The 25139-nt window shown below is 37.2% G+C and overlaps 1 protein-coding gene across 1 annotated transcript; it reads left to right on the plus strand.

Moving 5' to 3' along the window:
* Positions 1-23396: 23396 nt before the first annotated feature.
* CHRM2 (cholinergic receptor muscarinic 2) lies at positions 23397-24797 on the plus strand (the record flags this gene model as incomplete). The annotated part of the gene is made up of 1 exon (XM_079547555.1): positions 23397-24797. The coding sequence occupies one exon, from the start codon at positions 23397-23399 to the stop codon at positions 24795-24797; it is 1401 nt and encodes a 466-aa protein (XP_079403681.1).
* Positions 24798-25139: the final 342 nt, after the last annotated feature.

Consider the following 25139-nt stretch of genomic DNA (forward strand, 5'->3'; position numbering starts at 1 on the left):
CATTTTTAAGTGTTTTTAAATGTTGAGTCTAAGCCACCCAGAGATTTTTCAGCAGGGAGAGACTATTTTGTTATTTGGCAGCTTTTCTATTACCTTTCTCTACAGAAGTGTCATAAAGGAGCTAAAGACAATTCAGAATCTTGTACTAATGTTTCTGCAAAGGCTGCTTCAAAAATAATGCCTTCTATTTTATTATGTTGGGCTATGACATCAGAGGAAGATGTTGGTATGGCAGTAGATGTTGAACCTTCCCGAGAATATTCTGTTACATTTTGTTTTCTTGGAATAGATGGCAGCAGAGGGGCAGTCTGACAAATGCTGCCTGTTGCAAAAGTGAATATGAATCATAGAATGGCTTAGACTGGAGGGGACTTTAAACATCATTTTGTTCCAACTCTCTTGCCATGGGCAGGGTTACCAAACACTAGATCAGGCTACCCAGGGTTTCATCCAATTTGACCTTGAACGCATCCAGGGATGGACTATCTACAGCCTCTCTAGGCAACCTGTATCTACCCTCTTTTAGTATGAAGACATTTTCCATTGTTCTGTCACTTCCAGACCATGTAAAAGTTGATTGTCCCTGCTTGTAAACTTCAAGTGCTGGGAGTCTGCAATGAGGTCTCACCAGAGCTTTCTCCATGCTAAACAAGTCCAGCTCCTTCAACCTTTCTTCATGAGAGGTGTCCCAGCTCTTTGATCATATTTGTGGCCTTCCTCTAGATCCACTCCAACCACTTCATATCTGTTTTGTGCTGTGGGCCCTAGGCCTGGATGCAATACTCTAGATAGGGCCTCACAAGGGCAGAATAGAAGGGGACAATCACCTCCCTCACCCTGTAGGACACTACTCTTTAGAGGCAGCCCAGGATACTGTTGGCCTTCTGGGCTGCACATGCCCGTTGCTGGCTCATGTCAGGCTTTTCATCCACCAGAATCTCTAAGCGCTTCTCAAAAGGACTGCCCTCAATGAGTTCTTCTCCCAGTCTGTACTCATATATGGGATTGCACCGGTCCAAGTGCAACACCTTGCACTTGGCATTATTAAACCTCATTAGTTTCTCATGTACATACTTTTTTGAGCTTTTTCAGGTCCCTTTGGATGGCATCCCTCCCTTCTACTGTGTCAACTGCACCACACACCTTTGTGTCATCTGCAAGCTTGTTCAGAGCAAATTCAATCCCACTATCTATGTCAGTGATAAAGATGTTAAAGAGACGATGAAGCAAAGATTAGGAACTGAATTCCTCCAGATGAATTTAACCCACTGACATTCACTGATACTTGCTGAACTGTTACACAGACCATAAACATCTTTTATGAGTGGTACAGTGCAGCAGTGGTGACAATGACAGTGGATCACCTTTGCTGGTGCAGATTTTTACAAGCGCAGCATGAAGGCTCTTGTTCATTAATGTCAAAAATGCACAGCTAATGGAGGTGACTATGTAAAAAATCAGTGTTTTATGGCTGTGAATTTTCTTTATCAAATAGTTTTATTGCACTCTTTGCATCTATTGTAGTTTCCATGGAAATAAAAAATATCAGGCATTACTTTTGGAGCAACCTCCATAATACAGATTTATTTGCTTTATTTGGGGGGGAGTGAGGGGAGAGGTCAAGGGGCTTGAAAGAGGGCGTGTGGCAGTTCTGTGCATTTTTCTGTGTTTATTACTTCGTCCGATTCACTCAGCATCATCAGGAATGAACAGGGAGGATGATGATGATGATGAAGATTTAATTTTTATTTTTTTTTAATTCAGAAAAATACCCATGGTAGTCACATCATTTATTTCCTCTCCTTCTGTGTGCAGTATGATGACCCTGTCTCATCAGGACCTCCTCCATTTCATTCCAGTAGCTCTGCTTCTTGCAGCTATTTCCTCAGTTTTAATTTCCAGTTTATAAAGGAATGCCTGTTATCTCTATCTTCTCCATAGAAAAGATGAATGATAAAGATATTTTATTCCTTAGTTGTTCTGCTGCGTATCGTGCATGTTTATGATCTTTCTACTATGTCCTCTGTTATGATGTTTTTGCTATTCTCTGTCATTCACAAAGTGCTTTTATCAGCTAAAGATCCCACTTTATGACTTAAATTGACTATTATACAGAGACTATACATTTGACTATAAACAAAATGCAGTTGCTTGATGAGTGATCTGCAGCAGGTGCTCAAAAGCAGGGAAGTATTGACAAAAAGCCTATGAAGCAGACTTTATCTACAGATTTGGGTTACACAGGAGCACATTAGAACCCAAATCTACTTTGCAGATTTGTTTTGCATGAAGTTATGTGTGACAGCTGTTTGGCAATGGTCATAGCCCTAGGTATGTTTGCATGACCTTATGCAAAGCAGAGAAAAAGGAGTGCAGTTTTTCGGAAGAAGGAAATGCTTGGTTGGACACAATGAACGTTACAAAAGGGCTACTGGAGAGAGACTTGCCTCCTGAGTGATGAATAGCAAACACAATCCTGGGACATTTTACAGCAGAGAACACAGGAATATAATTATGTATCCAATAAAACAAAAACAGGGACTTGTCCCAGATGTCAGTACTCTTTTTTTCTTTTCTTTTCTTTTCTTTTCTTTTCTTTTCTTTTCTTTTCTTTTCTTTTCTTTTCTTTTCTTTTCTTTTCTTTTCTTTTCTTTTCTTTTCTTTTCTTTTCTTTTCTTTTCTTTTCTTTTCTTTTCTTTTCTTTTCTTTTCTTTTCTTTTCTTTTCTTTTCTTTTTTCTTTTCTTTTCTTTTCTTTTCTTTTCTTTTCTTTTCTTTTCTTTTCTTTTCTTTTCTTTTCTTTTCTTTTCTTTTCTTTTCTTTTCTTTTCTTTTCTTTTCTTTTCTTTTCTTTTCTTTTCTTTTCTTTTCTTTTCTTTTCTTTCCTTTTCTTTCCTTTTCTTTCCTTTTCTTTCCTTTTCTTTCCTTTTCTTTCCTTTTCTTTCCTTTTCTTTCCTTTTCTTTCCTTTTCTTTTCTTTTCTTTTCTTTTCTTTTCTTTTCTTTTCTTTTCTTTTCTTTTCTTTTCTTTTCTTTCTTCTCTTTTCTTCTCTTTTCTTCTCTTTTCTTTTCTTTTCTTTTCTTTTCTTTTCTTTTCTTTTCTTTTCTTTTCTTTTCTTTTCTTTTCTTTTCTTTTCTTTTCTTTTCTTTTCTTTTCTTTTCTTTTCTTTTCTTTTCTTTTCTTTTCTTTTCTTTTCTTTTCTTTTCTTTTCTTTTCTTTTCTTTTCTTTTCTTTTTCTTTTCTTTTTCTTTTCTTTCCCTTCCCCTTCCCTTCCCTTCCCTTCCCTTCCCTTCCCTTCCCTTCCCTTCCCTTCCCTTCCCTTCCCTTCCCTTCCCTTCCCTTCCCTTCCCTTCCCTTCCCTTCCCTTCCCTTCCCTTCCCTTCCCTTCCCTTCCCTTCCCTTCCCTTCCCTTCCCTTCCCTTCCCTTCCCTTCCCTTCCCTTCCCTTCCCTTCCCTTCCCTTCCCTTGTCCTTTCTTAGTAAAACTCTGAACCTACCAAGAACAACAGCAGTTTTTTTTCATTGGTATGCACAGGGCTTTTGACCTATTGATTTTTTTCAGAGCAATTTACCATGGGACTTTAGACTCTGAAATTGGAGTTCAGATGACTAATGTAGCCTATACTGTAGACCCCTGCTCTCAGCGCTCTCTGAGACAGGCTTCATTGCCTATGCAGATGCATGGAAATTCACAAGTCACTTCATGAAAATTAAGTAACATTCTCCTGGTGACTGCTGGTTTCATGAATACTCATATTTAATTTATTCTTAAGAACATAAACCTGCACAAAAGTCGCATGTTTGCAGGTTGGATTAAATGAATCTAACACAAGGAAATAGTATCTGTTCATTTTTGTCTGCTAGGTACAGACAAAGCTCAGATTAGTTCTGTGAATCTGGAAAACAAACAACACAGAGAAACAGACATCAAAGATGCTAAATACTCAATAGGTGCACATTTTCTAATGGAAACAATGGTTATTGTTAATTAGCCTGTATAATTTGGATCATATTGGGTTTACTGTTGTGTGTCAAATATTCACCATTCTGTCCAAAACTTCTCATATACATAATGACAAGAAGACAGATAAACACTAATACAATGCATTACAAATAAACTATATGAAGAGTATATGAAGTAAAGGACAAAAAAGATAGGAAATACTGCAAAAAAAATGTGCGTTCCACACATGCACTGATAGACATATCATATTTTCTAGCATCATGGGTTTCTGATTTTCAATCTTTTGCAGAATAGGTTTTCATAAGGAAGCAGGAAAAAATAATTGTTTGAATAGCAATTAGCTCTATCTGCCTTTTGTATATTCTGGGGTAGCAATTGTCATCACTGGTGTTATAAAATCTCCTTGAATAAAAATATAAAGATAAGACAACAAAATAGGAAAACATTAAAAGTTTTAAAAAGGAAAGAAGAGAAAGGAGGGAGAGAAGGGAAAGAAAGGGAGGGAAAGGATCCCAGCTGAAACTCACTCATGAATTGAATGAAACTGTGCAATGGTTCATATCACATGCCTGATTCATGTTAAGAGCTAGCAAGTACTAGAGGATGCCACAGACCAGAAGATGCGTACTGGTTCCTAAGTTAGTGATAAACCATGTTAATGCTAAGACAGATGAAACAAAACCTTTAAAGTTCAGTAGAGGGAGCACAGGTTTGGTTAGTGTGTCCTTCCTCAAGGCTCCCTTTGCAGAGTACCCAGGAAAAAAATCTATGATCTCAAGCACTTCTCTATGTGCAGCCTCAAGAGCTGAGCTGGTGAGGGGAGTCTATGTCTGGACTGTAGGTGGGTGTAGATTGATGATCACTTCAGCATGATTTTCACAGAAACCGAGGAGAGGGTTTGTTAGTACTTTTGTTAGCCCTGGTGTGGCAAACAGAAAGGTCTCCTACAAATCAGGAAAATATCAGCAGCAAGCACTTGCCTTTTGTCACCAGTGTGTCATGCTGAAGGAAATAGTCCTATCAGAGTAAGAACATACTTAGCCTCTCAGACTGGTGAGGCAAAGTCAAGCAGGCTAATTATTTCATAGAGAAAAAAAAAAAAAAAAAGAATTTATAAGAAAATCTTCCAAAAATTCAAAACGCTTCTTACACTTCAATCTTAATTTTAACTTGCCTGGACAGGGGGAGACAAACATACTTTATTCATGACAAGCTATAATTCAAATTGTTCTTTGGTATTCTAGATGAAATAAATCTTTCATCTAGCTTTTTTCCTAGGGCACTTTCCACAGTCCTTTCTTGGTCTCCAAGGGGATGAACCAGGAAAAGCCCTAAAGAGTGCGCTTTGGTTGTCCACAAGCAAGAAATGCCACATTCCTATGAGAGGTCTTGAATGCAGAGGCGTAAGACAGTTATACGTGAGCATCATAACTATGAACTGTTCATCAAAAATGAAGCTGACTGGATAGTAAGTCCAGTCCAAATTAAAATTTTGGCATTCACCATGATTAATACTAGTACCTTTGTCACTTTGTTTGTAAGTCTAAAAATGTTGTGACCTTTATTTTCAGAAAGAATAAAATCTCAAATACCTCTTGCCTCTTCCTATAATCATCTCCGTAAAACAAAAACTTCTGCCTCAACCATCCACATTCACAATATGAGGTTGACTTTTATACTCACAATAACATATGCCTGTAGATTGAACCATTTTCTGACCATAGAAGACTGTGAAAGACCAGCTATATGGAAAGCATGAGTTTTTCCTCTTTCTAATATGTTGCCTACTCTTAGCCAAATACCAGTACACTCTTTTCATCAGAATACACTGGATCAATATTTACTTGGTCTCCAAAATCACCCTGTTTCCCAGTGTTGAATGAACAGAATGTATTGCAAGTTGTGGGCAACAGAACTATGACAAATTCAATAGAATGTTCAAAACTCAACTTTCTGTTTGTGTTCAAAGTCCCAGTGTATTTACATGGGATTTTAAAGAATATTGGCTCTGCTTAGTTCAGGGTAGATTGCATCAGTTTCTCAGTATCCTGAGAATCAAGCCAGTGCATTGATGTAAAGCATCAAACCTCCTTCATCTGTGAAGACAATGAGGAAATGAGGACAGATTCCCCCAGGAATAGTGTAAGAGTTAATCCTACTCATATCTTTGCCTAATAGGTAGCTGAAAATAATCATGATCTGTGTTACTATGTTTGGTTTCAGATTGTGCAGAAGTAGAAAAAGCCTAGGCTACAAACATAGTAAATGATGAGACCCAGGACGAGTAGTTAGAAAATACATATATCTTATTATTAGGAATAATAATGTTAGTTGGAGAGACACTTTTTCGATGTCTGACCTTATCTAACTAGGTAATGCAATAAAAATATGATATCTTTGGTTTAAGTGGATTACTTATTTGTAATACCTGCCTTGAACATAATTAAAGAAAGAATTAATGCACTTCTGTGTAACATTTAAGTAAGGAACTGTGCTGTTTTTCCCACATCCCTTACATTATTTGTCCTCTGTCTGTTTCCAGTCCTGATTCAAATTAAAAAAGAAAAAAGCAATGGTATCAATATTCACCTTTATTTCCGTTTCAACAGGGCCCCAAGAGGTCCTTTCTGCCCCAGGCCCCCCAAGAGGTATTTCATTCCTGTGCAAAGGAATGTTTCATTTCTGTAAGAAAGAATATGGGAAACAGATAACGAAGTTATCTCTTAGGTTTTTTTTACCTAGTTATTCTGCCATTCTTTGCTGATAATGACTTACTATCCAGTCAGCCTGGATAGTAAGCTGGAAACCTGAGGCAGGGAGCTAGATGCTACATTGATAAATGTTTTCTTGCCATCTATTCCTACAGGGTCTATCCTTATCACGTAGTTAAAGCAGTACTGTTCTCATGTTTCTGTTTCAGCTATTTAAAAACAGCAGTCCCACACAATATCCCCCACAAAAAAAGTCTAAAGTGTTAAGCCTACTCTACCAAACATTTGAGAAAATGATATGACAATATAGAAAATGGGATGGCAACAGGTGCCTTAAGACATTTTGTATCTTATGTAGAATCCACATTAAGTTACTTTCTTAGATTTATATTTGTCTAAGCATTAGTAAGTATATGATATGAGCTTTAATCTTAGACCTTTTTTTCTGGAATAATTAATTCCACAGGACAATGTAGCACATTCCTAAATAGAAGTTCCTACTGAAATTTGTATGACTTGTTTTACTAAAAAACTCATCACATTGATGAAAAATCATAATATGTTAAGATTTAAATGATTTCTGTTTTCTAACATATGGAGGAGTAAAGGAGAAAATACATTATCCCTTGGACTACGTGGTCTGAGATACACAAACCTCAAACAACTAAGGGAATAAATGATTCTCCCAGTGGCACAGTGGGCTGAGTGGCATTCACTTAAAATGACCAACATCATTATGAGTGGTACAAAATTATTTATTATAGGTGTCTGTGAAGAGAGATGACTGACATTTTTAAATTCTCATTTGTGAAACAGCAGATGTAAAGAAGCAGATAATTAAGTTTAAAGGGCATTTTGCAACCACAACATCAGAAAGACTAAGAGGTTAAACATTAACCTGACTGTAAATCTCTCCATTATGTCTCCCTACAAACAAGAGTGTATGTGTTTTAACCATTCATTGTCATTCTGTGCAACAACCATTTGATGTCATTGTATTGCATATCACAGACTACAACAAAAACGACCTCAAAACATGATTAAAAACATTAGAAAGTCTGATGCTACTGTATATATAATGCAATGCCTCTACTCCAAGTAATACACTTCAGACACTTCGTGAAAGTCACTCACTGGGACTCTACATGGAGATCATCAGTATAACAGATAACATCTTTAAAAACATGAAATTTACTGAATTTAGGACTGAATCTCATTTGTACCTATATTAGTGATGCCACCTATAGGCTGACCTACCATCATAGACTTTTCTAAATTATTTTATGATTGGATATGCAGCAGGGAGCAGGACACACTTTTTTATATACCACTGTTGATAGTCCTGATGTGAAAAAGCCTTGGAGTCACTATTTCGGACATCATCCCAGCTTGACTGAAAAAGACCTCATAGAAGTAGATACTTGTAGATACTTACCTACCTGTACTTTGAGAAGTCCAACGTCAGCTTGTGGGTTGGGATCACACAGCTCTTTTCTTCCCATCAATTTCTTTCTGTGTTTTTTGTAAAGTAAGAAGTTAAAAAAAAAAAAAGAAAATAAAAGAAAAAACCCTGAGAAACAGTTTCACAAAAGTGTCCTAAAACTGTTATATTATGTGCCAGAGGGGGAAAAAAAAAAAAAAAGAAAGAAAAAAAAGGTTAAAAAAAAAGGAAAAGAGGAGGGGGAGGGAAGATACAAGCAGAAAATCTTTCTCTTTTTTCTCCAAACATTTTCTTTCAGATGTCCCTTTGAAGTCACAGGCTTATAGTGTGAATGACTGAGAGCAAGAAGCTGTGAAATGTGCCTTTGAGCCACAGACTTCTCAAAGATTATCACAAGGCATATATGACTGTGGTACATGACATCTGCAAATCAGCATGGCATTACTGAGGCTTTGTTCAGCCTTAGACTCTGAGAGCACCAGAGAACCAAAAACTTCCTAAAGGAAAAATTAGATAGAGACGTTCCTCTCATTCTTCCTATTCTGATCGTGCCTTCCCACCTGGGAGTTTCACTGCTAATGAGCACAGCAGTTGTGTTGGTATAATTTGCTTTTGAGGAAGATGTTGAACATGCACACACATTCTACACATATAAAATAATTTCTTATTATATATACATAAATTAAGTGAGGTTACCACCTTACGTTCCTTTCAGCCCAATCACTAGTAGTACTGGATATTGTCACTTCTTTGCCATTTTATTGCCCCTTTAATCTACCGTCTGAATATGCTATTCTTTGTACTTACTAAAAATTATTTCTGCTCAGATGAATTTGATTCAACTCATAGTCAAACACATGGATTAGCAGAAAATCTCAGTCCTGACTGGCTACTTCTCCTTATGCTCCACTCACGGATCTGCATTTCTCATCCTAGTAATTTCTTGCTCTCTATGACAACCTGAAAGGAGGTTGTGGTGAGATGTTGATGACTTCTCCTCTCAGGTAACAGCAATAGGATGAGAGGTTATGGCCTCAAGTTGTGCCATGGAAGGTTCAGGCTACATATTAGTAAACGTTTCTGCTCAGAAAGAGTGATGATGTACTGCAACAGACTTCCAAAGAGGTGGTGTAATCACCATCCCTGCAGGTGTTCAAGAAACTTGTGGATGTGGCACTGAGAGACATGGTTTAGTGAGCAATATTGGTAGTAGGCAGAAAGTTGGACTAGATGATCTTATGGTCTTTTCCAATCATAATGATTCTATGATTCTTACGTAAAGGATACTGTATATAAGATACTGTGCCCTAATGTTAATATTAAATAGGGAACAAAACTGACTTGTGATTTTGGAATGAACAGTGCTGAAGTTTCTTACAAACTTTGGAGAAAAGCTGAGCAAGGTAAGGATAGTTTCTGTAAGCTATATGGTAGAACTACTGTTCAGCGCTCATCTTGAGCGAGAGGGCAGCACCATAGTGTTCAATCTCAGGATCACTTCCTGCTAGAACCTTCTAAGAGTTTAGAATGCATGAATGATTTCATTTTTCTGAATTTGAAAGAGTTCGTAGAAATGGGAGCTCAGCTCTGGGAAGAAAACAGAAAAAGGTGAGATGAGGAAAACACACTCTAACCTAAAAAAACATGACAGCAAAGAGTCTGATCTGAGCAGCAAGAGACTGCAGAATAAGATGAGAAAGGCAAGAGAGGTTAAAGGTGCTTCACTAGACAGAAAGAAAAAAGAAAAGGGAAGCCAGCAAGAGGAGAGTGATGTGCGTCAATATCAGTCCTTAAGCCACAGTTCAGATCTGAGGAAGGGGTGTTGTTAAAGAGAGGAGATGCAGTGACAGCAGTTAGTAGTACAACAAGGAGGGAAGTGTGCTGGGGAAGATACAATGACAATTGAAATCCCTAAGACGTGACTCCACAGAGAGCTGCAGCTGTTCCATGGTGTTGAACTGTGCCTCTGCCAACTTGTCTGGTACAGCAGGGACATGGTGTTCTGGACTTCAGGCTCCAGGGGTCCCAGGAGTTTGGATGGATGTCCCTTTTGCTGTTTACTTCTTTCTATTGTATTTTTGTACAATTTACCAGTGATCATACGCAAAGATACAGAAATCCTAAGAGAAATGCAGTTTGTGATGGCTTCACCTCCTATGAAACAGGCTTTATCTAGACATAAATATCTGAATCCCTGTTGATTATCTGAATATCCTACCTTCTAGAGGCAGTCCTATCAAAGAATTGATTGCCAAGGGTCCCAGATCCAAGGTCATGACTTTGATGATGAACTGAGCACGAAAAAAATGACAGGGCAAGAGGGAAATATGTTCATATCCACACCATAAATAACAGCAAAGGAAACAGCAACATAAATTTGCAGAGGAGAAATTCATCACTAGATCATAGAAAAAATGAATACACTGCAATTAATGGGAACTTCTAAAAATCATTTCAACTTTCTTCACCAGTGAGGTTGTGGAGGCCGTATCTCAGTAAATCGCAACAGGATTTAAGAAATTAAATATTTGAATGACACTTAGAGATGAGATTTTGAATCTGCAATTCACTCAGTGCTTTGAGACTTTATTCAGTATGCAAGAGACATAAGGGACTGCTAGCCAGTGTCTCCATGGGCTGTCATGGAATAACATAGGCACTGAAAATAGACTCAGTAAGGGATTTCTTATGAAAACAGAGAATAAGAGACAGGAATTAAAGAAAACCTTTTTTTAATCTGCAAAACAACTTTTATGTGCATTTTTGCTATTTTTCTGACATGTTCCACTGTTTCAAAGAAGCAGTTCAAAATGAATTGTAAATTGACATAATTTAACAGACAAAACTGAGGGTATTCTGTTTAGAAGGTTTCGATCCTATGTTTGTTTGTCAGAATGGATACTGGTGTTCAGAGACATCTTAGAAATATTCATCTCATTGTTACAAAACTCACTTCTAGCAGAACAGATGAAAATTGTTTCACTGAAAAATAGGAAATGTCAGGAGAACTGAAAAATATAAAATCCCATTTAATCCAGGTTGTTGAAACACATTTGTATATTTTCAAAGTGCTTGGGTGAAGTGTTCTTGCACAACACTACATTTCTTTTGCAGTCACTCTTCCTTGCTTCTCCTCATTTAGTTCCTTCTTTCTTCATTCACATCTCAGCTCTTTTTTTTTCCCCTCTATAATTTGCTGCTTCTTGCTTTCAACTCATTTATTTTCTCTTTTCTATCCCCCGACAACTCCTGATAGGCTTTTCTTTAAGCATGCTCTGGTGTCCATCAGATAGGTTTGTGCTACACAGAGGCACGTTGCAATGCAGCAGTTGCTACTAAGAGATTCTGCTGTGGCACAGCACAGTGGGAGGGATTTAATCTCGGGCATGACAACCAAGGGACTCTGCAGTTTGATGAAGGAGATTGTTCCCAAAGTACTTTACTAGATGACACTCCTATCTAGATAGTATTTCACCTCCCATCAGCTTGTGTTACCATCAAATATCAGTTTAAAGGGTTTTTTGATAAAGAAGGAACTAGGTTAAGAGAACTGAGACATGAAGTGACACTGTAGAAGATGAGGGTAAACTAAAGCCTCAGTAAATAAAAGTCATTAATAGTCTTCTTCCACAGATGTGTTTGCTGTGGGCTAAGGTGAGGAAACAGAAATCACAAGCATGCAAAAAATCCCAACAGATAAGCCTGACAAATGAAGGGAGCAAATAATCCATAGCACAATTATGAAATTTCAGGAAATTAATAAAAACAGTATCAGAAATGAGATAAAAGCAGACTCCTTACAAGTCATGTCGTGCTGGCAACAGCCTTGGTGAAGTTGATACAGTGGTTCTGTCATGAAAGTAAAATATGCAGTAAAATAGAAGAACACGGTGTTTGAATCTCTAAATCAAATTATTTGAGTCTGAAGTCTTTGTGCGAGTGTGAATTTGTTCTTGGTGTTTTTGTTTTTTTTTTTTTAATTTATTTTTTAACTCATTTGGGAATCAGAATGAGATTTTAAAGGGACATATTTATCACTGTGACTCTTCAGCAGCTTTGTATCCCTAGTCCTCTTTGTAGAAGTGATATCTGCAATTTGCTATGTGGAAAAACAGCATTTTTTTCTACATACTTGTTTTCAAACAGTTCCTGTGACAAGAGGTTGGGGTATAAGTTATGCTTAGCAATCATTGACTACTGCTTCCTATGACAGAGAGGATCACCTGAAGCCATGGCACCTAGGAACATTTTCCTCTGTAGCCTTTTCATGCCTTATGGTACAAATCTGTTTACAAAATAATTGCTATCTTTTTTTTTCTATACCGTATTAGGATTATTCCTCAGGCCTTTAACAGTTTTGATTTCAAATAATCCCATTTAGCATGTTTAAAAGCTTGCATTTCAAACATTCCTTTTTTTTTTTTTTTTTTTTTTAGCTTTTACAAACATGCAAGAGAGGTCAGAGTAGGAAGTGTTCAAGCTCTGCAAGATCTCTCTAAAAACCAAAATAAGTAGAGAACTTGAAACTATTTTCTTATGCATTACAGTCTTCCTGGCCTAGTGATGTTAAATATGATTCTAACAGAAGGTATACGGTCAGAGACAAGTCCCCCTGTTTCCTGCTATTAAGTTAACCTTATTAAATGTTACATTATTGTTTAAAATAGGATAGGGGTTTCTCTTAATGCAATGATGAATTATTCATAGGAGAAGCTAAGATATTTTACCTTGTTAAGTGTAACTGCAGTGTGTTGAGACCAGTATCTGGAGCTATGCATCAGAGACAGAATTAGACATGGATTTCTTAAACTGCAGTGGAATAAAAATTTTATTAGTTTGCGACTACAGCTTGTGCAATTAAAGCAGGTAGCAGACGTTTGGTGGAATGTGACACAGTCAGATTTAGAGAGCCTATAATAATGTATTAGCTGTACATAAATGCCACAGAAATAATATTTCTAGATAAATACTACCTGCCTTGGCAAGGAATATATAATCTTCAAGATTCTCTGTCCTAGAAAGGGAAAATGATCACGTACTCACCATAAACATACATAGCTGTAATTAATTATCATAGAATCACAGAATGGCCTGGGTTGATAAGGACCACAATGATAATCTAGTTTCAACCTCTGTGATATGTGCAGGGCTGCCAACCGCTAGACCAGGCTGCCCAGAGCCACGTCCAGCCTGGATGTGTTTTATATTTATAATTAGCTACAGAAAGCACTTTTTCTGAGATTTTAAAATATCTTAAAAGTGTAAGTACTGTTAACATTTTTCCAGAAAAACTGGGAACACAAACTTGTCCATATTTTGGATCTTATATCTATCTTTTGAAAAAAGAAAAAAGTCTTTCAGACTGCAAAATGGTCTTGAAAATGTAGATTCTGTTCTGGGAATTTAGATACCACTCTTTTCTGATAAGCTAAAGAACTAACTAAGTTCTTCCACTATTTCTCTACAGTTACCTTAAATTGGTCTGCAGATGTAAATAAAGATTTTGTTGCCCTCTTAGAAACAAGTGTGAACTTGGGTATAATATATGCTTAAGTTCTTGCAAAGAATTTGGGCCAAATCCTTTTATATCTGAGTCAGTTTTCTTCTCCATGCTTCTAATCATTGTCTTAGGCAAGTGATTACGTAAAATGGAAGGTATGTAAAAATTGCATCAGACTAGTGGACACAGAAATGGAAGGGATTCAGTTTTAAAGCTCTAGAGGACTTCGTGCAAGAGTGACCACAATGGGCTGATAAGATGTCTGAAAAGTACTGGTTGAGTAAAGATACCTTCCAATTTGAGTTTGCTAGATCATTAGTGAATCAATAAGGAAATATTTGATAAAAGGCAGTGGGCTAGCACCTATTCCAATCAAAGGAAAAGACTTCTGTTTTTAACTACAAGAAGAGTCTCTTTGGGCCTACAGTTTGTCAATATTTCTGTCAGCAACTCTGCCACATGTTACAAAACCTCTGAGGAACAATGAGAGTCTCCATGGATTTATTCAGGGTCCTGCAAGGACATCCACAACTTGAAGGGATTTGCAGAGATTCACTGAAATGTCACAGTGTCTTTACTGGACTCACTGGAGGATGAGGGATTTAATCAATAGATCTTTGTGAGATCCCCTGTGCTGTCTTATAGCTCTTTACTATTATTTCATCGACAATATTCTCACACATTTCGGCAGAAAAATAGAATTTAAACTAGGAAAAACATAAGTAGTGTGTAAGTTTTCTTTTTTCACATTTTAAGTCTACAAGTATGTATTTTAAATAAGAAATGCACTAACTCCAGGTATTCAGAACAAATTATGAGTTGGTTTCACCCAGCCTTCTGAACACCCTCCTCTTTCTCCAGCTTTATCACCTGTCACCTGGAGACTATGAGTAGCTCTCAAAAGGTTTTTCTATTTAATAGCAGAGGCATGATGGCTGATATGAGGATAATGAAGTGCCCTGATTCAAACTGGGCTGCAGAAGGAGTACTTACCTATCATAGCTCTGTTCTTTCAGATAAAATATTCTGGAATCTAATGATCTTCAATTCAATCTTAACAGAAGCTTAAATAACTCTTCTGCTGAGGGAACATTTATCAGGGCAGCAGATATATATAATTTTAGACTGAGTTCTGGGGTGGATATTTTAACAAAGTGCTTGAAGAAGATAGTTGGAGTCAGATAAAACTTATCTTGTTCAGGTAGACTTGTGTGACGAACTTCAGTCAGCTTCCAGCTACAGTGGCACATTGCAGGGTAGAGAAAGGAAGCAACTTGCTGAAATCTGTTGTTTTGATCTCCTTTTTCCAGCAAGCCGCTGCAAGTGGAAACAAGCATTGGTCCACTGATGAAATGTGTGTGAGGTGTGAGCAAGGTCCTACTTTTGTTGCCTTTTGATGACACCAGTCACTTTTCTGACCCTTGTACAACTTACTCTGCAGCAACAATTTGAGTTGAAACATAACCAAAGAGATGACTAAATAAAACTGCTTGCTCAGAAGTGAATATCATAGTCTAACTATACCTCAGTAGTCAGCCTGTTTATTACTAATAAATCAAAATCTAATGATTTCCCAATTTAATCAAACTATCGTTATGCTCCTTAATTATAATAACACGTAAATTTTAATAAAATGTAAATTATAATAAAATGTGGAGTTCCTCCACCTAAGAGATACTTCAGTTGCAAGCAAATCTCCAGCACGTTTTTGAGGCCATCCTACTGCTGGGATCGTCTGTTTTGAGTGGTAACTGCCATTGTATGCCTCTAGGTGGAGACCCTATCCATTTAGTTCAGCCTTCCACAGAGAACAGTAGGATGTTTCAGAAGATGCATGGTTCTTTTCATTCACTAGATAGAATATTAAGGCATTAGCTTAAAAAAAAAAAAAAAAAGTTACAAATTACATGACAAAAACAGATGGGTTGCATTAAAAAAATGTAACTTTTTTTCTAATATTTGCAAATGCTTATTGATATTTAATATTTGTTGCACAGGCCATCCATGTCAGAGATTTCTTTCCATGCCTGTGTGTAGTACATATTCTACTCTATTTTATTCATATTTCAAGCTGAACCCTACACCTTCTGTAGAACCCAAATACCCAGAACTTAGGAGAATAAGAGAGGAAATGCCACTAACCAGCAGAGCGACTAAAAGATTTCCACTGTTAGGGTTGGCTAATATGACATATGGTACATTGGCATATTTCTTAAATTTAGGCTTTTTTGTTATGCTTTGATTTTTTTCCTTTCTTAGTGATTAAAGAGACGAGTGGTGACATCTTATTACAAGGACACTGCAGGGCGTAGTCTTGTTAGATGTTTCTAAATGGGGTATGAAGGAGCCATGCCTATCATAAAATATACTCCATCTCAAAAGTTGGGTAACATACCCTCAAATCTATACATTATTCCATCTGATAAATTAAGATGTCTAAAATTTCCTAAAATCTCTAAGTTCTCCAACTTGTATTGCTGTTGTCTATTTCCCCTTTTATTATAATTGGTATTGCATATCTAAGTCTCTGCAGAATATTCACAGTTTCAGATCTGTACTCCTTATATTTAAAATTTCTATTAAAGAACTGTTACTGTCTGCAGCTGCAGAAACACTTTGAACACTGTCTTTAACTTGGGAACTTAAGTACTGTAGTTAATTGGCAGTGTGTACTGGGGATGTAGATCAAGCTATACGTGGATATAGTACACAGAGGGATTAAAAACAACTTTTAGGAATTGACCATTGTGACACAACAATATCTTGTATTTTTCCTCAGACCAGTATTACTTATTGTGAGATTCCTTTAATGTCTGTACCATTCTCAGTTGATAGCTGTCCTGGGGCTTCTGCTTCTCAATCTAACCCTACAAAAGAGCTTGATAACTAATATTAATAATGCTCCCAATAAGTTTTGCTATCCTTTCTCTTCGTTTATGTTTTCATTCCTTACTCCACCTTGGACATGCACACAGGAGAAGGACTGACATCCATTTGGAAGCACTGAGGTATGAGCCTCATTTTCCAGGATCCGATACTTTCAGCTCGTGTAAATGTCAGGTGAAATGCCACAGAAACCAGTCAATGTTGAGTACTTGAGGATAACAGCAGTAGCTTCTTCCTTTCCCCTTAATAACCACCTCCTTTTACATTTCATACACAATGATTTTGTCCTCTCATTTCTGTGTTATAAAACTGTATTGATTGTAGCAACTACATTTCCAGTCCAAACTGTGCAGCTTACTTGCAGAAGAAAACAAAAGGCTATTCTACACTTTTTAGTTTACCAAAGCTTAAAGGGCCTGAACTACTTACTGTCTCTGAACTGCAGAGGGCAAAGACTCTGTCTTTTTCAATTGTCATTATGCATATTTCCTCTAGTGTCTAAATATTCTTCCACGCTGAGCTGAAGAGTATTGTAGTTCTGATGTAGACTGAGAAGGAATTGCTATCGTATTCCCTTCCTCTTACTATATGGATGACTGTGTCATATGTGTGTACTTTGTTATGGTTCCACCACTGCACAGATGAAAGCCTTGCTATCTTTGCCACAAGTCTTGGTTATTTGCTTTCTTTGTGACCAAGGATCATTTATATAAAATCCTATCAAGAATAAGGAGACACATGACTGAAGGCATCTCCTCTTCTAGTTCAGAAAGAAAAAATACATTTTTTTTCCCATCAAAATCAGTTAAATAATGCTATGCCAATTAATTATATTTTTCAAGTTTGCACAGCATATACAGAAGCAGAGTTTAAATTGGAGTGATGTCAGCTGCCCAAAGACAGAATGCAAATACTCTCTTGATGAGCCAGGTCCTGAAAAACAAAGCCATATCTACATTCAAAGCTATGCATACAAAAAAAAAATAAGAGTAATTGTACTAGTAAGAGTCTATCGGCACTGTAGTAAAAACAGTACCAATTTAGTAGAAATACATAATTATCCAAAACATCTAGGTAAAACTCCCTTTTGTTATCTGAAACAAGACAGATTGGATTTTTGTATATACTGCCTGTATTTTTCCTCGTGAAATTTTGAATACAGGCTAGTTGGGCTCATAGTATATACAACAGTTTTAGACTAAGGGAAAAGTAGTGAGCAAGATGTGTTTAAGAACAGTACAAATCCTCAGGTCCTAGGAATAGCACTGAGGCAGTAATGCTGTTGCCAGGACAGTCATCTTCTCATATACAATTCCCTGCTGCTTTTATTATTATTATTATTGCTTTATTTCACTTGTTAGTGGCACAGTGCTAGTTTGCTTTTGTTAATGTTCTATGGCACTGTTTCAAGAGTTGTGCATGAACTGTTTATTTTGCCTTCATGCTCTTATTGATGAGATGGGGAAAAGTAGATGTAGGCAGTCCCAAAGAGTATCGTGTTTTGTAGGACATGTTGATTAAGAAAAACAAACTGCATGTGTGAAAATAAGAATGGACCACATGGAAGCAGTAGCATTGTGCAGAGAAGGTTTTAGTCTCAGATAGGTGGCAGAAGATAATCACAGAATCACAGAATTGTAGGGGTTGGAAGGGACCTCCAGAGATCATCGAGTCCAACTCCCCTGCCAAAGCAGGCTCCCTACAGCAGGTCGCACAGGTAGGCATCCAGGCAGGTCTTGAACATCTCCAGAGAAGGAGACTCCACCACCTCCCTGGGCAGCCTGTTCCAGTGCTCCGTCACCCTCACTGTAAAGAAGTTCTTGCGCATGTTTGTGCGGAACTTCCTATGCTGCAGTTTCCGGCTGTTTCCCCTTGTCCTGTCTCCACTCACCACTGAAAACAGTCCGGCCTCGACATTCTGCCCCCCACACCTTATATACTTATAGACCTGGATCAGGTCTCCTCTCAGTCTTCTTTTTTCAAGGAATAACACATACAGCGAAGATTTTAGTCTTCTCATATTTGAGATATTTTCTGATTTTTGTTGTTGTTTGTTGTTGTTTGTTTTGTTTTGTTTTGTTTTGTTTTGTTTTGTTTTTATCAAAAGCCCAGAAAAGTTTCATCATCTCTCTTAAAATCTATAATAAAATCTGGCAAATGTGCAGAGTGTATTTGTCAGAGGCTTGGGGTTTTTGTTTTCCTCTTTTTTCACAGTATGGTATTAAATGGTGCCAGAAATTAATTTAGAATCAAAACCAGTGCTGTATAGGATCAAATTCAATTTAGGAAAAAATACAATTTTATTCTTGATACAGCAAAAATGAAATCCATTTTGCGTAGGTTTGTATTGGAGAGAGGAACTGGATCAAAGACAAATAAAAGTTAGAAAAGTTTTGAGCGCTGAAATCTGAAAACTACTCAGAGTAGCTATGCACATAGATTGCTGGGTATTTCTATTTAAATCACTGATATGGATTTCAGGTGTAGATTTTTTGCTTTCTCTTTCATCTCTTGACCTTTTTACAGTTTCAGAGAATTGAAAGAAACCATTAAATCCTTACCACATTTTACTTGGCAATATACACAGTACAAAGGAAGGATTTGTTTAACAAAATTTGACAGGCATGGCATATCAGTCTTTTTTTCTTTTTTTTTTTTCAGTGTAAATATTTCTATAGCCTGTTTTGTGACAGATGTTGATGATTTGTTCACAGTGCAAAAATTGTAAGGATTTCTGAAGGGATCAGATCCTGTCAGGGCAAATGGAAAACAGACTCAGCAGAATGTAATTGATAAATAACTTCTGTTGGAAGATTGTGAGCCTATGGTTGGTATCCAGTCCTTACCCCTTTCTTTTGCCTTCCTATTTCTGAGATGAACACCCTCAATTACGTAATTTCGCTTTCTTACCCTCAGAATAGTTCCACTTTCTGATCAAACGGTTTGCAGGAATAAACTTATAGACCAGACCTCTTTTTTTTGTATTCCCCATAACTTCTACGAAGATAACAGAGCCAGCATGCTCTGTGAAAGTTCACTCCAGCCTTTGTTGAGTTTCTCCTTGTGAGTGGTGATAGTGGCTCAGGTCAACCCACCAGTGCCCAGCTGCTGCCTGACCTTGCTACCACCCACTGCAAAAAGACCTGGCATCAAACCATGCCAGAAGTTCACATACTGTGAATACCAACTAATCTCCCCATTCTACCCCCAACACCTATGGTCAACAGAAAGGTAAAGAATGATTTTCAGCACTGCAAAGAAACTCTTAAGAGAAGAAAAACTACTACACTGAAAATGTTTCTCAATCATTTACCAAAGATCAAACAATTTTTTTATATTATGTTTATATTATATTAATATTTCTCAGACTTGCACATTATCCACGCACTGATTATACTACTTACATTTCGCAAAGTCACATATTTTAAAATATATTTCAGAAAATGAACTCGGGTGCAGGAGAAATTTCTTACCTTTTCTGGCTATTCTCTGTTCAGCAAGAATGCGCTTCATATACAAGGATAAATTATGGTAGCCCATGTGAGTCAGTGCCATATTGTGCAGCTCACACAAATATCCATGGGCTTGCAGAAGAGATCTTTGTTTGCTCAAGAACAAAATCTGGTACTTCTCACAATGGGAGGTCATATTACCTTAAAACACCTCTGTCCATAGATCCGTCTGATAAGTAACATCTGTTCCCATAACAACTGCCTTTCCAGCAAGAGGGATAGGGTCTGTGGCTTGACAAAAATAAAAGTAGTTCACAGGCAATCCTGTTCTAATGGAGTCCCAGTAAGGATGAGAGATCTCCCAACAGGCATGATTCAAATCCTACTGGGGTCAGCAAAGACAGTACATCAAGTTCAGAATCTTCGGATTACAAAGCAGGAATGCCCCCATTTCTGTTCATATGTGTAAAATAGTAGTTCCATCAGCAGTGATGAGATATATCAATTTCAATCAAACTTTCTTTTTGCATTTTTGTACCTTCTCATCAACACACACAGGTTGCAATCATATTGACAAGAGAAAAGATTTTGCTAGGATATGTGACAGCAGAATTCTCCCGCATCTTTTTCTATACCTGGGAAAGCCACAGTAGTTAACATAATTTGCAATGCAGAATTATCAGCTTTCTCACAGCAGGAGAGCATCGTGCAAAGGGAAATCAGTGGGAAAGGGACTCTTCTGCTTTGCTTCCATTCAAAAGAACAGTGAAATCCTATTCCTATCAGGTAAAACTAGCTTTTTGGTTTCATTCAGCTCCCAGAAACTCAGATAATAAAATCAGGGGAATGCCCAGTATTTCCACTGTAAATGGAAAAAAAAGACATCAGAAAATACTTAGGAATAAAGTTAGCTGGGAGGCAGTAATTCAGTTTCACAAGTTTCAAGGTTTTAAAATGAATTTTAGTTCTCCAGTGGAATAAAAACAAAAGTCTGAACATTTTATCAAAGTGTTATTGTACAGAAACATCTGTTTTCTCATTATAAAGCATAATGTTTTCCTCTTAGATTCTCTCTTACCCTCTTCCTTTCTTTTCCCAATCTCTCTTGCTCCCTCTTTGTCACCAGAGGTTGCTGCAAAGCCCTGGATCACAAATGCTTTTCACATGATTTTTTTTTTTAAATCAATACATCTTCATGAGTCAGTTCATCTTTTCTTAAAAAATTCATTCTGTCAAGACTGTTCATAACTCTACTTGGGAGAAGTCTCAAAAATGTGATATCTTGCATACCTAGTTGGACAGTCAGCCGCATAGTTGGGGTCCCTGCTGAAATGCCAGTCCAGTAGACTAAAGATTTCTGGGTTAATACTCTCTCTCTCTCTCTCTCTCTCTCTCTCTCTCTCTTTATATATATATATATATATATATGAATATATATATAAAATACATAAAAATTATTTATTTATTTATTTATGCACAGAATGTAAAGCCTATTATACTCCCTTTGGCCCATTCTTGCCACACAAAATACATATTTAATTAAAGCATTTCTCCTCATAGCTTTGTTTTCTTGAAACTCATCCCAAGGACTTTAGGGATATACCTGTGAACAGCTGGTATGAAAAAATCTGTCTAGCCTTACAATCCTCTGTTTATCCATGTGTGCACCTTACCACTGAAATGGCAAACAAATCTTTTAAAAGATGAGCTTCATATTCTGCCAGATGTATTTCTTTAAGTATAAATTACCAGATTATAAAGTCACCTCAGACAAAGACCCTTCACCCTGGTTTAGCAACTTGACTTTTCCACAGAGACAAACTTGCTTATTTTTCAGGGAGATCAGAAGGGCTTTTTCTGTTGTGTTGACATTTGACATCATCTTCTTCCTTCTGCATCTGAAAGAAAATAGTGCTAAAACGACAATGAAAATGCATTGCTCTGTTTAAGTAATATGGGTTATATATTTCTGTGCATCAACAGCTTTGTTATAGGAATCAGAGAAGGATTCGTTACCCTTGAAGTATAAAAGGTTCAAACATAACTGATTTTTTCTACCTTCTTTTGCCTGAATCTCCAATTCTTGAAGATCTGTCTTGAGGAAGTGGTGCCTTTTGGGTGGGAGGGAAAAAAAAAAAAAAAAAAGGAAAATATTCCAATTAGAAACAATCTAACTTCTCTGTCACATCTGGCCTTCATGCCTCAATAATCCCTTGAGCACAGCTCATAAATAATGAGAGCTCAGAGACTGTCTCTGCAATTCCAGCACATTCTATTGATTTCTAGGGGATGCACAAAAGGAGAGTACATATCCTTATGGCAAAATCACGTGCTGTTTGTTGGTCTTCTAGCAAATATATTTTGCTAGTATTTTAATTAATGTTTATTGAGTACTGCCGATAGGTGTACATAGCAAAAAAGAGTTGCTGTATTTGAACAGAAGTGATTTTTTATCTGTTTATTTTTTTATAGTTTTCCTCCTACCCATTTCATACCTTATGTCATAGTTCTATGCAATATAGATTAAAAATATTGTGAATTGAAAAAAAATTATAATGAGGAAAGTACAAGCAAGCGAGCATCAAGAGAGCACACCATGTTTAAAGAAAACACATACACAAAAACAAACAAACAAACCCAACATTTTCCAGGCACAAATAGTCAACTGAACATATAAAATTATTTTGATTTCACTGAAATGAAAAAAAAAGATTAATTTATATACATCTAATGAGAAAGCTAGAGATGGAGCTGAGGTGAGTCTACTAATTCTACTGCCTTAAGGGCAAAATCTTTGCAAATGCTCTCTCTCTCTCACACACACACACACACACACACAAATAAAAAAAAAAAAAAAAAAAAAAAAAAAAAAAAAAAAAAAGAACAAAAGAAAGAAAGAAAAAGACACATCAATATAAGAAAAGTAGGGGGAAAGATGACACAAACTTGTTCCATAAACTTTACAGAAGCATACCCATTCAGGAACATGAAGAAAAGAAGGAGACATAAGTCACTTTGTCATGATCCAGCTCATAGTAATTAACTTCCTCACCTTGGGTTACAAGAATGACATATTCCCAGGAACTGATTGGTTTATTGGAAAGTGTTAGAAGGGAAAGAATCAATGTACAGTTGCTGGACAAAGGCAGAAATGAATAAGAGAAGATAAAAAAAAAAATCTAAATTTGCATTCAACTGTAGTATCTTTATCATATATTTAAGAGAATCTTATTGCTTTGTTACTCCTAAGGGGATATTATACATTTTAAGGGGTTTTACATTAGCATGAATTGAATGATTCTTCTGCACTCAGTCTTCTACCTTTAAATTCTTTCCAGGTAGTTTTCCATTTCCTAAAAGCAAAGGGACTAATTTCATAATGGTATATGTCTTTTATTTCCTCTGCAGGCTTAAGTGATAATTGAGTATCTTGTTAGCAGCACAGAAATGAATAACTCAACGTACATAAACTCTTCCTCTGAAAATGTAATAGCTCTGGAGAGCCCCTATAAAACTATCGAAGTGGTCTTCATCGTCTTGGTGGCAGGTTCTCTCAGCTTAGTTACCATAATTGGGAACATCCTGGTCATGGTGTCAATCAAAGTCAACAGGCACCTGCAGACTGTCAACAACTATTTCCTGTTCAGCTTGGCCTGCGCTGACTTGATCATAGGCATCTTTTCCATGAACCTATATACCCTCTACACTGTGATAGGCTACTGGCCCTTAGGGCCCGTGGTATGTGACCTCTGGCTGGCTCTTGATTATGTGGTCAGCAACGCCTCTGTGATGAACCTCCTTATCATCAGCTTTGACAGATACTTTTGTGTCACCAAGCCTCTGACATACCCTGTAAAGCGGACGACTAAGATGGCAGGCATAATGATTGCAGCTGCATGGGTTCTCTCCTTCATCCTGTGGGCCCCTGCAATTCTCTTCTGGCAGTTCATTGTAGGGGGAAGGACTGTTCCCGACAAGGATTGCTACATCCAGTTTTTTTCCAATCCTGCTGTCACTTTTGGCACTGCCATTGCAGCATTCTATTTACCTGTTATAATCATGACTGTTCTTTACTGGCAAATCTCTCGAGCCAGCAAGAGTCGAATAAAGAAAGGGAAAAAGGAAGCTGCCCAAAACCAGGATCCAGTTTCCCCCAGCCTTGTCCAAGGTAAAATAGTAAAACCAAACAATAACAACATCCCAACTAGTTCAGATGGGCTGGAACATAATAAAATTCAGAATGGAAAAACCGCTGGAGAGAGCGTGATTGAAAACTGTGTTCAAGGGGAGGAGAAGGACAGCTCCAATGACTCCACCTCAGTGAGTGTTGTCCCTTCCAACATAAAAGAGGATGAAGCTGCCAAAGATGCCAGCCAGACTTCTGCCTCCCAAGACCATCTCAAAGTGGAGAACTCCAAGCTGACATGCATCAGGATAGTAACCAAGTCCCAAAAGGGTGACTGCTGTGCTCCCACCAACACTACTGTGGAAATTGTAGGCACCAATGGGGATGAGAAGCAGAATAGTGTAGCCCGGAAAATAGTCAAGATGACAAAGCAGCCAGCCAAAAAGAAACCACCACCTTCTAGAGAGAAAAAAGTGACAAGGACCATTTTAGCCATCCTCCTAGCTTTCATCATCACCTGGACCCCATACAATGTTATGGTGCTCATCAACAGCTTCTGTGCATCCTGCATCCCTGGTACTGTATGGACCATAGGTTATTGGCTCTGTTACATCAACAGCACCATCAATCCTGCTTGTTATGCGCTCTGCAATGCCACATTCAAGAAGACCTTTAAGCACCTTCTTATGTGCCATTACAAGAATATAGGAGCAACAAGGTAAATAAATAAATAAATAGATTATAATAATAAAATAATGGAAAACATGAAGAAGTTCCAAACTAAATTATAAAACAAATAAACAAACAACAATGTCATAGCACTTTATGCTCTATTATGGAATGTGCAATCAGAGACATTAGAGGAAATACTGAGATGGAGCATCAACTCCACCCCTGAGAACTACACTAAAGATCTTTTTTTTTTATTTTAATCACTGACAACAAATCTTGAGGACATGCATAAGTTCTGAGGAGTTATTCAAGTATTTGGACTGGAGGCACAGTTCCTTACTTTCTGAGAGTACTCTGAAGAAGGGCTTTAGAATCTTTGTTTGTTGTGGGGT

This window comes from Tetrao urogallus, assembly GCF_951394365.1.
Source record: "Tetrao urogallus genome assembly, chromosome: 1".
NCBI lineage: Eukaryota > Metazoa > Chordata > Aves > Galliformes > Phasianidae > Tetrao > Tetrao urogallus.